This window comes from Mustela erminea, chromosome 6, assembly GCF_009829155.1.
Source record: "Mustela erminea isolate mMusErm1 chromosome 6, mMusErm1.Pri, whole genome shotgun sequence".
In the NCBI taxonomy this organism is placed as follows: domain Eukaryota; kingdom Metazoa; phylum Chordata; class Mammalia; order Carnivora; family Mustelidae; genus Mustela; species Mustela erminea.
In genome coordinates, this window is record NC_045619.1 from 121,008,909 (window position 1) to 121,021,543 (window position 12,635).

General features: G+C 40.5%; 1 protein-coding gene across 1 annotated transcript in view; it reads right to left on the reverse strand.

Annotated features, from left to right (window-relative positions):
- Nucleotides 1-12,635, reverse strand: part of CUBN (cubilin) — a 271,085-nt gene that overhangs the window by 59,420 nt on the left and 199,030 nt on the right. Inside the window, exons 55-56 of the mRNA XM_032349505.1 lie at nucleotides 7,256-7,412; nucleotides 4,941-5,090 (exon numbers count right to left, since the gene is read on the reverse strand). Of these exons, the coding sequence (XP_032205396.1) occupies nucleotides 4,941-5,090; nucleotides 7,256-7,412 (307 nt within the window). The remainder of the gene's footprint in view (nucleotides 1-4,940; nucleotides 5,091-7,255; nucleotides 7,413-12,635) is intronic.

Here is a 12,635-nt window from a genome sequence, read left to right on the forward strand (position 1 = left end):
AGCTAATTTTTTAAAAGTCAGGCAAATATTACAAAAGACTTCCCATCTGGCTGCTCCGTTAATCTAGACTTATTTTTCTTCGGAGCTTCTGAGGCCATCTCTAGAGGACAGCAAGCAAAAACAGCTGTCCTTCTGTTTCTCTCCACTTTCTGTGCTAAGGTACTACTCTACTATTCAATTCTTATTAAGAGATGAGAGACTGTGGACTCTGAGAAACAAACTGAGGGTTCTGGAGGGTGGGGGGTTGGGTGAGCCTGGCGGTAGGTATTAAGGAGGGCACGTCCTGCATGGAGCACTGGGTGTGGTGCATAAACAATGAATGCTGGAACACTGAAAAGGAATAAATTAAAATAAAATGCACATAAAATATATTAAATCCACAGCAGATAAACTAAGAACTCTGACTTGTGTTGGGAGAATATTTATTAAAGCGTCTGGAGATTCTGTAATCTCATTATAAATCAAGTCTTAGATGAAAGAGGATTCATGAAATGATGGATAAAACCACCAAGATAGTCATATGGCCCTTGAAAGGACAAATTCAATTAATAGGGACTGTGAATTTCACATTTCTGTAAGAAAGTAACTTTTATAAAAGCAATTTAAACTCCTTTTTACTATAACATGCTAAAAAGAAAAAAAGGAAAAAAAGAGTTACTCTGGATCTGAGAGAAACTGAGTTTAGAATTTGCCTAGATGTAGGATTTTTTAGTGAAGAATTTCTAAGCTTCTCATTGTCACCAAGGTGAATCAGTGTTTTTACTGAATTTTAATGACAAAAGAATCAAGATATAGAAGGCAGTCACTTGCCACAGACTACCTCATCTGCTAAGTGCTTTATCTATACAGTAAAGAGTAAAAATAAATGGTCTATAATCTTCCCCAGCAGCTTCAAGGCATCTCCTTGGGCATATGAATAATGAAAACACAAAAATACACTTTTTGACTGTTCAGTATTTGGGAAAATAATTTTTAATAAAATTAGTAAAATAAAATTTAATAATCTCTGACTCAAAATAAGTACAAACAGTGACAATTTCTCTCTTATGCTTTGTAGTTAGCTTTTGTCTGTTCCTGCTGTTTCATTTTTGACCACAAGAAACATTTTAAATTTGTCATTTCTCTACCATATTTTAGAAATTGTGAAGCCACTTTTAAGACTACCAAGAGCCAGGACACCTGGGTGACTCAGTGGGTTAAGCTGCTGCCTTCGGCTCAGGTCATGATCCCAGGGTCATGGGATCAAGTCCCACATTTGCCCCTTGCTCAGCAGGGAACTTGCTTCTCTCCCTGCCTCTGCCTGCCTCTCTGCCTGCTTGTGTGTACTCTCTCACTCTCTCTCTCTCTTGCAAATAAATAAAATCTTTAAAAAAAAAAAAAAAAAAGACTACCAAGAGCCATTTCATTCTGGAGATGACATTCAGAAAAAAAAAAAGTTGCCTTGTAAATGATCAAATGGAAATTTCTTCCATGACTTTTAATTGATTTCACTGGAATTTTTATACTTCATAAGTGATTATATAGAAAAGATGAGAAGTCCATAGTTCATACAATGACTATTATTGGAATAATCATGATGAGAAACTTAGGCCAACATAACATAACATAACATAACATAACATAACATAACATAACATAACATAACATAACATCCACTTTCTGAGCAACTTACTTTAGTGGAATGTAGGTCACTAAGCCTTTGTAATCTCCCCATGGTGAAAACACCAGCATGCGCTTGAGTAATCAAAATGATAGCCTGACTAGTAAAACCTTTCTTAACAAGTTGTTAGTATTTGGGAGACAAAACATACGAACAAATCTATGTTTCCATTGTATTCTGCAGCCCGGGATAGCCCATCTTTTTCTTGCTAGATCTACCTTTTGCATTAATGGCCCACCAAAAGAACAGATCTAGAACCCTCATCTCTTCTGAGGTCAGCATTGACTCTGTTGGCATGCTGGGCTCAGAAATATTTAGACATGTGGACAGACTCTTTTAGAAATAGTTCCTTTGGCCTAGAGCAGCTAGAAAGGCCAAGGCTTCTGCGAAAAACTGAGTTTTTCTTGGGAACAATTTTCAGTCTTATTACTACATCCTGAAGATCAATTGCTCAGGCTCACTTTAGAAGGAACAGAAAGTTATTTTCACTGTAGCAAATAAATCTCTAGTTTGTTAATACTATTCAGTGAACATCAGCATTGGTCTGATTAGTGATAAGAATCTAATTATAAGATAAATCTGATTAATGTTGCCTATTTTGAGAATCATCATAATCCAATTACTCTATAGCCAGAAATTACTTAAACAAGCTGAGTACCTTTAACACTGGAAATGTCACAAGACATTATCAGAAAGTTATCATATTAAAAAAAATCAGCTTTTCAATTGAGTGAGGGTTAGCCAATCCGGAATACCTCAATCTTGAAAGGCTAAGCACCTGTTTGCAGGCAATATAAGTAAGGGTGTGTTTGGAGATCTTGACTGGTGGCGGCAAAAATAACAAAACAGTGGGCATTCATCAATGACAGTTCACAAAATAGGCTTTTACAAGCATGATCTGACTTTTATAACCACTGTAACTACTATTCCGTATTTTTAAAAATTCAAGTGATTGTGAAAGATTAATTTGCACAAAGTCACATGACTAGTACATGGCTGACCTGGCAGCAAGATCCATCCTAAAATATTGTGCTCTCTCCTACCACTCCCCACACTCAGTGTTCCACCAGAGTATGCTTGTCCCTTAATCCCACCTGGTCAGCTGAACTCAGGAGCTACTGTTGCGGTCAGTATAGGTTTCTTTGTAATAATACGTACACCATTGGTATTGGCAATGTTTTCCATGGCTATGGTATGTAGTGTATTTACCAACGTCTCCTTTTTTAGCCTAAATGATATTGACATATGACATTCTTGTGTTTATGTAATTTAATGAGAACAAATGCACAATCCAAGTCACATCCTTTCTTCCTATCATTAAGATAACTTTTCCCCAGGGCACCTGGGTGGCTCAGTGGGTTAAAGCCTCTGCCTTCAGCTCAGGTCATGATCCCAGGGTCCTGGGATCGAGCCCCTCGTTGGGCTCTCTGCTCAGTGGGGAGCCTGCTCACTCCTCTCTCTCTGCCTGCCTCTCTGCCTACTTGTGATCTGTCAAATAAATAAACAAAAATCTTAAAAAAAAAAAAGATAACTTTTCCCTGATTAAAAAGATAACAGAAGAGGTATAAAGACAATACATATCACCTATAAATGTATGTATGGGGTAATAATTTTTACAGTAATGCTTAATAGCCTTATGCATCTATTTTTCTTAAATAGAACATTAGATCATTTTAGATAAACTGTTTTACCTTCCCCTAAAACTTTATATATTGTGAATGCATTTTTATATTACTGGAATTTTGTACAAGCAAAAGCTGAAAAGATGTATTTTACTTCATGTTCCATTTTTATAGTGACATACATTGATTCATACTTGGCATTTTAGCTAACACATGTGCCAAAATTTCAACTTGTAAAGATGTAGGAAAAGGAGGTCACAGAAAAAGGAAAAGGTGAGAGAGGCTTTGTATGATTTATCAGCATGTGAGTACTGACGTGTCATTCCTATTTTCATGAAACATAAATTTTCTGAATGCTGAATACTGTAGGAAATTTTGCTCACTGTAACTTTTCACTGGCAAGGGAGACCCAACCCAAAGAGAAATAAATTTTGATTATGCAGCGGTAGCTTGACAAATTTAGAAACTAAGCATAATTTAGAAATGGAAAATTAATTTGTAAAAAATATTAAATGACTGAATGGTTAAAAATACCCATCTACTTGAAGAGATGTTTTTTTCTAAACTGTGTCCCAGCAGCTACAAAACATCAAGTTTTGTCTATTGCGGTCAGAGCCAGCCCAAACAAACAGGCTTACCACCCCCTTTGACAAGATCCCATTTCCTGGAGCTATGGGATGAACCCAAAGGGACACTTGTGGTTAGGGGGTTCACAATCCCTATGGGATTGTTGAAGATCAAAGACAGAAAGGAGGTGAAAGGGGTCCCATGGTAATATTGAATCAAACTAGAGTGCATTTATTAATTATATTTATTTATTCATTCCTTCAACATTTATTGAGCACCTACTCTGAGTAAGATAGTTTCTCTTGTTAGTGTTTGGTGTTTACACATGCATGCAGGTGTGTGTATGCACAAAGCACAAATGAATACATTGAAAACAATTATTAACATGTAATACCTTCCAGACTTTTTTTCTTTAAGCAATTTACATGATGCTTGTGTTCTTAAAGCTCTTACGTAACTTTCTCACTTCCGGGTGGAATATGTAGAATGGTATACATGTTTTTAAAACATTGGATGGAATTTTTTGGGGCGCCTGGGTGGCTCAGTGGGTTAAGCCTCTGCCTTCAGCTCAGGTCATGGTCTCAGGGTCCTGGGATTGAACCCCACATTGGGTTCTCTGCTCGGCAAGGATTCTGCTTCCCTTCCTCTCTCTCACCCTGCCTGCCTCTCTGCCTACTTGTGATCTCTGTCTGTCAAATAAATAAATAAAATCTTTAAAAAAAAATTGGATGGAATTTTAATCAAGTGTACATCAAAAATACTCTGTGACATTTTAAATATTTTCTTCAAATGGCGATTTTACACTAACTCTCCCTCATTTATCACTCATTCATTTATTAAGAATCAGTTGTCGGGGCGCCTGGATTGTACAGACCATGGGTGTCCCATTCCTGATTTCAGCTTGGGCCATGATCTCCGGAGCGTGAGACTGAGACCCACATCAGGATGTGGGCTCAGTGCAGAATCTATTTGAGATTCTCTCTCCCCTCTCCCTCCTCCCCTCCTGGTCCTGCTCTCTCTGTCTCTCTGAAACAAACAAATAAATCTTAAAAAGAGAGAATCAATTGTAATTTACCTAAGAATAAACTTACCTTCCAGATGGAAAGACTCAAAAGTCAGGAGGACCAGGGACAAAGGACCAGCCTCTATGAAGTAGGTGCAATTCATGTTGTTGTCATATTGCTTTGGGTAGTTTGGAGAAAGGATGTAACCTGAAGGGTTTGTGAAATTACCTCCACATCCTACATGGGAAGAAAAGGGCATTATCAGAACAATTGTTCTCACGTGTAGTATCTTCTTCTTATCAGTGAGGGAAAAACTCAGATTCTCTAGAGACATATTCCCTGAGTTACTCCAACGGGAAGAAACAGTAACTAAGAGGATGGAGCTCTGATTTTAAAATAAACATACAGACAAAATGAGAACATTCTTTATGTTTTAGAATATATTGCAGAGTTTTGGGCTAAGTAGTAGCAACTTTACCACAAAATCATTGCCATTTATTTTGAAGATAATATGGAAAGGAAAACTGAGCAAAGACTGAATATGGTTCATGTAGATAAAGAGATAAAACAGATGAAGTGGTTTGTTTCTGGTGAGTACCACTTAATGGGTTTTTGTTTTTGTTTTTTTCTAGGCTCCATGCCCAATGTGGGGCCTGAACTCCTGACCCTAAGATCAAGAGACACATGTTATACTGACTTTGAGCCACCCAGATGCCTGCCACTTAATGACTTTAAAGTATCTTATAATAATATTAGGAAGCTATGTATTCTCATTAGTATTATAATCTGGCCCCCCAAAACCAAACTGTTTTTAAAAATGTTGAATTTACCCATGTCCGTTCTTATTAAGTTCTCACATGAATGATTCCCTGGTGTCAGGAATAGAGAATCATCCTCTTACTGATGTGGAGAACAAAGGCAAAAGAAATGTAGGAAAAAATGAAACTTCCTTCCAAATTGCAGCCCACTGACAAGTACTTGAGACAGAGTGACCTTCCTCCAGGAACTCAGCTGCCTCAATGTTAATACTTTGCTAGAGGCAAAAAAACACGTTAGCTTGACATTAGCTGGCCCTCCGGGATCCTGTAAGTCTTCTTTAATATATGAAAATCCATTTGGAAACATCCCTTTATCTCTCCCCACCCCCAAGATATATGTTAGCAATCACTCTCCAAACATGGCCCACTGATAGACAGCTGAAGGGTTTCATGATTAAGGTTTTACACCAAACAGTAATAAATGACTCCTCAAGGTCCTGGAAACCTTGCTTCCAAATTCCTTAGAGATCTCTGCTATCCCTGACTCCCTGCCAACTCGAAATTACATAACTGTCACCCCTTACCTTACAGTCTCCATGCAGCTCCTTCTGCCCATGGGTCCTGTCCCGGTGCTTTAATAAAATACCTTTTTCCCACCGAAGACATCTCAAGAATTCTCTCTTGACCGTTAGTTCCCAAGCCCCAACATTTCACATCATTACCACTAAAATAACATTTGTTTTCATATAACCACTAACTAGTTAATCCATATCGCTCTCTGACCTATCACAGAGGAAAATATCAATATCCTTCTAAACTGATATCAGAACACACAATTATGAACACATATACACGCACAGGAACCCAGCGAGGGCGGACCTGGCATTAGGCCTGGGCTGGCCTTTCCTTCTTCCCTTTCCGCCACCCCGTCCTTCATTCAAGTCTGAAACACCTATTCACCGCATCACTCTCTCTAATTCCTTTCATTAGACTTTTTTCATAAACAGCGGTTTGCAAATGAGTGGCTACCTGACAGAACTCAGCCAATAGGCACGCATGATTGCTTCTCAGACCTGAAAGCCAATCCATTCCCCACAAATCTAGTCTGTGAGCAGTAATTGGAGAAGGAAGAGAAAATCCTGGAGAAAGCGGCTCCCAAAGTCGACTCCCTTGCAGAGTTATCTGGATGAGTGCAAACACATGGAAGTCTTCACCCATGGAAACCGGGTGAGTTTCAGGGGAGTCGAGTGAGGCCTGACAATGAATCAGTGGGCTCTGATTTCTATGGGAAGGTCAAGGTGCTGCTCACCCGCCACTCTGATCACCTACTAATTACCAGCCTCATGGGCTTCTGTCTACTTCCTGCCCACTCTGGGTTTTAGGCTCAGTTTTAGATGTCCACCAGGAGCACTCAGGCCTTCTATGTCATCTCTCAACTGGCCTGTCATTGAATTCAGTTCCACTCTCACTGCTTTTTGAAGGAAGGGTGTACTCTGGGGATCAGGTGCTTGGCCCACGCTCTCCCCCTAGGGCCCCCAGTTCCAACCAACCCTGGCACAGCTCCCCCACCCCCACCCCGCAAGCCGTCCTGTGGCAGCCCCACCCTCTCAAGGACCTCCCACTGTGGTTTGGGGGGCTACTTACGGCTCACAAAGGATGCAGAGAAGCCCTGAGCTGGGGTTTCCTGAGACTGGAACACAGCCGTGAACGCATTTCTTGGCGTGAGGATGGACGCGGGAGCCCTGCTCCCACAGCTGGTGGCTAACAAGGCGTCGTCGACTTCCTCAGTCCCCGCCCACACCTAGCAGAGCCACAAACATGACTTAATGCTTGAGGTGTTCCCCTGCCCACACTTAAACGTGCTTAGGCTGGAAAGTAATGGAACTCGGACGTATATAGACCTAAACACAATAGCAAATAAAACGCACGCAAATCTGTAATATTTTCTTTTGAGAATAGTGTTTTTAAGCTGCTTTTTAACAGCATCTCCCATTCCCGACTCTTCCAAGGAGACTATGCCATTTTTGTATAGCTAGGCAGTGACTGCTAAGAGAAATCAACCACCACTCATTTTCTTCCTACTTTCTCCTTGGCCCGCTCTGGCTAACTTAGATTAGGAGGCATCAAGGGAGGCTGAGCAGCGATGTGGGCTCCTGTGAGGCTCACACTTCGTCCGGGGGGGATGGCACACAGTGGGTCGCCAGTGGATAACATTTACCAAGAAGAAACCCATGGAAGTCAAAGTATTTGCAGAACATGAGGAAAATGGACATGAATTCCCAGTAGACATGTACTTAGCATGAATTGGAATAAATCACAGAAGACTTCCTGGCAGTGTTCATTTTGAAGAAAGGATGAGATTCAGCCACGGTGTGCTATTTACTGAAAACTGGGTTGGCAGCTCCCAGGCTGTCATTTAATTGGTCCGGCCGCTCTAAAAGAATTAACTCATATACCCATTTGAAAAGTAGTTGCTAAGGAATGAACTGTGGGCATTGGAATTCCACATCAAGCCGATCCTCAGGGGAAAATGTTACTCATAAAATCACAAATTTAAATGCAGAGTTCCAGCTAGGAAAGGAGCAGTATCCGAGCTATCTATGGAGAGAACATAACAGGGGGCTTTCCCCCGGTCTGGGCAGGGATGGCTGCCTGAGGAAGCCCCTGTGGCAGGAAGGGGCGGGGCTACTGCAAAGGGTGGAGTGGGAACCGAGTCTGTTGCCAGGGAGGTTGCAGAGTCCCTGCCAGCCTGGAGCCTCAGGGCATTTGAGGGATCTGAGAACCGTCCTGAAATGGCGAGGGGCCACCGGAAAACTTCGGGCTCTGGGATACTTGGTTTTGGAAATCAGTGCAGTGGGGACAATAGGAAGAAACGGGAGGCCGCTGGGAGCTCAGCCAGGAGAATTTTGCAGTCGTTCAGGCATGAGAGCATGGCATCTACGGTATGGAGTCACTCGAGGAAAATACAGGTAGGAAGGGGAAGACATACACATGCCTGGGGCAAAGAGACCACTCAACAGATTTCACCAGGGAAGACCCAGGCAGTTGAGTGACTCTCCACAAGGAGCAATCGTGCCTTCCCTAAGGGACATTTGGTAGTGTCTGGAGGCATTTTTGATGGCAATATTTGGTGAGCGGGGTGGCACGGAGTGGGTAGGGGCCAGGGAAACTCTAAACATCCTTTGATGCACAGAACGAGCCCCATCCTCACCCCCGACTTCTTAACTAGCTTAAGAAGATAAAATGGGTTTGGACTAGTCTGACTTGCCTATTCAACATTTTCTTCACATCAAATTCTGTGAAATTACTCATTGGACCACATCACTTTTAAGAATATTCCTCAAAGAAAGCCATAAAATAACAAGCCATTAAAAACATTTCTGTGGGCAGATCAGTCTACAAGAAGAGGTGTGAATCGGCACTGATTCCTAGATAGTGCTGATTTACTATTTCTCGGTCTTTCAAGCCCTGTCATATCCAGTGATTTTCAAACACTGGGCATCCAGCTGTTAGTTATATTACTGAAGTCGAATGATGTTTGTCATTTATTAGATATAGGAGGGCTCGGTCACGGGAGCTACTAAGAACAAAGGCACAGATATTCAGTCAAATAGCTAAAATCAAAAAGGTCTTAGGAAAGAAACACATACTTCCAAATTTCAGTACTATCTCCTTTAACTCGTCCCTCCCCTCCTCCATCGTCTTAACTATCCAGGAAAGTACTTTACAGAAATTTTCTATTCCGATTTTTTAAAATTATACATTCGCCTTACTGAGAGATAGATGTCTGCATACAACGTTACTGGAAAGACGAAGTGACAGCTAGAACTTTTAGTGAAGAATCTCAAGTGCTTTAATTAAGAACTTCAAGAACTTCCTGAAGTCATTAATTATGGATCTGACATCCTACCTTTTGGCCCAGGAATGTAAGTGTTGTAATGATAATAATGGTGAAGAGTGAGTCAATATTTCCTGCTGCCTTGTCACTCAAGAGCTCGTTTCATTGCCTATATAACCCAGGACTCATCAAAACCATATTGGACCAAAGAATGCCATGAAGTTGTCATTAAGTCAAACACTTTCTGGCTTTTCTTAAGGTTTTGTGAAATTCAGCCTGGCTGTACATGATGTTTTATCATTAAATTAAAAAAATATATATTGCTTATTAAGATACCTACAGATTCACAGGCAGTTGTAAGGTATCATCTAGAGAAATCCCTTGTACACATTCCCCAGTGTCCCCCAACTCTGACATCTTGCCAAACTATAGTATGATAACATAACCAAGATGCTGGCACTAATGCAGCCCACTGATCTTACTCAATTTCTCAGTTTTACTTGTACTCATGTGTGTGTGGGTGTGTGTGTATTTAGTTATCTACCACCAGGTTCAAGACAAGGAAGAGTCCCAACACCATAAGGGTCCCTAGAGTTTCCCTTTTTATAATCATACACAATTCATTCCCATACCCCCGTCTTTGTAAACTTTGGCTGTCCTCCATTTCTAACTATTGTGATTTCAAAAATGTTACGTAAATGGAACAAGAGACTATGTAACCTTTGGGGATCAGTTGTTTTCATTCCGTTTGATTCCCTGGTGATTTATCCAAATGATTGGTCTGTCAAGGGCTGGTTTGATTTTTTTTTTTTAAGATTTTATTTATTTATTTGACAGAGAGAGATCACAAGTAGACAGAGAGGCAGGCAGAGAGAGAGAGGAGGAAGCAGGCTCCCTGCTGAGCAGAGAGTCCTATGCGGGACTCAATCCCAGGACCCTGAGATCATGACCTGAGCCGAAGGCAGCGGCTTAACCCACTCAGCCACCCAGGCGCCCCAAGGGTTGGTTTGATTTTACTGAGGACTTGCATTCCCTGGTAGGTATGTGCTAGTTAGTTTAACCATTCACCTATTCAAGGACATGTGCACTGAATTCAGTTTTGGGCTACCAACAAATAAAGCTGCTATCAACATTTGTATATGGGTTTTTATGACAACGTAATTTTCTTTACTCTGGGATAAGTGTCTAAGAGGGCAATTGCTGGATCTTATGGCAAGTACATATTTAGTTTATAAGAAACTGCTAAACCATTTTCAGAGTGGCTGTACCCATTCCCACTAGCAATGAGTAAGTGATACAGCTTCTGCACAACCCTGCCAGGATTTGGTCTTATGATAGGTGTATAGTGATCTCTGATTGTCGGTTTTTTTTTTAAATTCTCAGTTTTCCTAATGGCTAGTGATGTTGAATGTCTTTTCATTGTCTATTTACCATGCTATATATCCTCTTTGGTGAAATATCTGTTCAAATCTTTTCCCCATATTACAGTTGGAGTCTTTGTATTTTTACTGTTGGTTTTGACTATTCTGTATGTATTCTATATCGTAGCCTATTGTCAGATAGGTAGTTTGTACATCTTTTCTCCCGGTTGGTGGCTTGTCTTTCCATCCTCTTCACATAGGCTTTCACAGATTAAAAGATTTTTAATTTTGATGAAGTAAGATTTATCAATTTTTCTTTTTATGGATCATTCTTTAGATGTTTAGTCTGAGAAATATTCATCTATCTCTAGGTTTTAACAATTTTGGGCTATTTATTTTCCCCTAAAAGTGCATACCTTACATTTTAAGGTGTGGTCTATTTTGAGTTAAGTTTTGTACAAGGTGTGAGCTTGAGGGTTGCTTGCTGGAGCTGGACTCTCTTGCTGTTCTGCCCTCTTCAGTGTCTCCTGGCAGAATCAGAAGGCTCAGGCCTGGCAGGGGAAGAGGGCTTCCTAGGCCATTTAGTTTGGGCAGGGCTCCAAATGGATATCACCTGCCAGTTGTGTTGGCTTGGCCAGATGTTAGAGGGATTCCTACTCAATCAATAGGAGAAATGGGCCTAAATAACTTTTCAGATTCCATTTGTACAACTGATGAACTTGCAAGGCTTTACATACATCTATACATTTGAAGTTTACTCAGTCTATGAGAGAGAGTCCGTGAGAAAGATCATTTGCTTTATGAAAAAAAGCCATTAGAAAGAGTTGTATTAGATGTGTTCCATTAGACACATATTTTATAAAAGTATGGGATTTTTATTCAACTAGTAAGCATGGATCCATTAGATATAAAACATAATCTGAGGGACGCCTGGGTGGCTCGGTGGGTTGGGCCGCTGCCTTCGGCTCAGGTCATGATCTCAGGGTCCTGGGATCGAGTCCCGTGTCGGGCTCTCTGCTCAGCAGGGAGCCTGCTTCCCTCTCTCTCTCTCTCTGCCTGCCTCTCCGTCTACTTGTGATCTCTCTCTGTCAAATAAATAAATAAAACCTTTAAAAAAAATAATCTGAAAGATGATATACAATAATAACATCAACGGTAAAATGCCACTACTACTCATTTGATGGTTTTATATTCCAAGTACTGAGCACTATTTGTGCTATTATATCATATTACCTCTAATGCTTAAAACAGTCCTACTAATGGACAAATTGTTCTCTTTGTTTTATGGGGAAGAAGTTAAGTCCAAATGTTTAATTAGCTCATGGAGGAAAATGCAGGTGGTAAGTGCAAGAGATATGGATGGAGTCCAGGCTAATGTGAACTTAAGGCCAATGTCTTTTCCACTTAAAGGTGGAAAGATCTCTTGGAGATATATTACATATGAGATCCAAATAGCAGAGTCAGAATGAATTTATCATACAGCCATCACAATCAGAAGTCAGAGAAGTGAGGTTGGTGTCCCATAAGTGGTATTTGCCATTTTAGAGAAACAGAGCCTTACTGACTGCCCCACTGCCATAATTTTACACGAGTAAAATGTTCTTTTCAGCTTGTGAGCTTTTGAGGCCTGCTGTGGAAGCTGGCACTAACCACCTCTCTAGCCTTCTGTAATTTTTATAGCATACTTTAAGTGTTGCCGGTAACGGGGCCTTACATTTCTTTTGTCCTTGAGGACCTACCAGAAAAGAAATAATAGAAAGAAAGAAAGAAAGAAAGAAAGAAAGAAAGAAAGAAAGAAAGAAAGAAAGAAAGAAAGAAAGAAGGA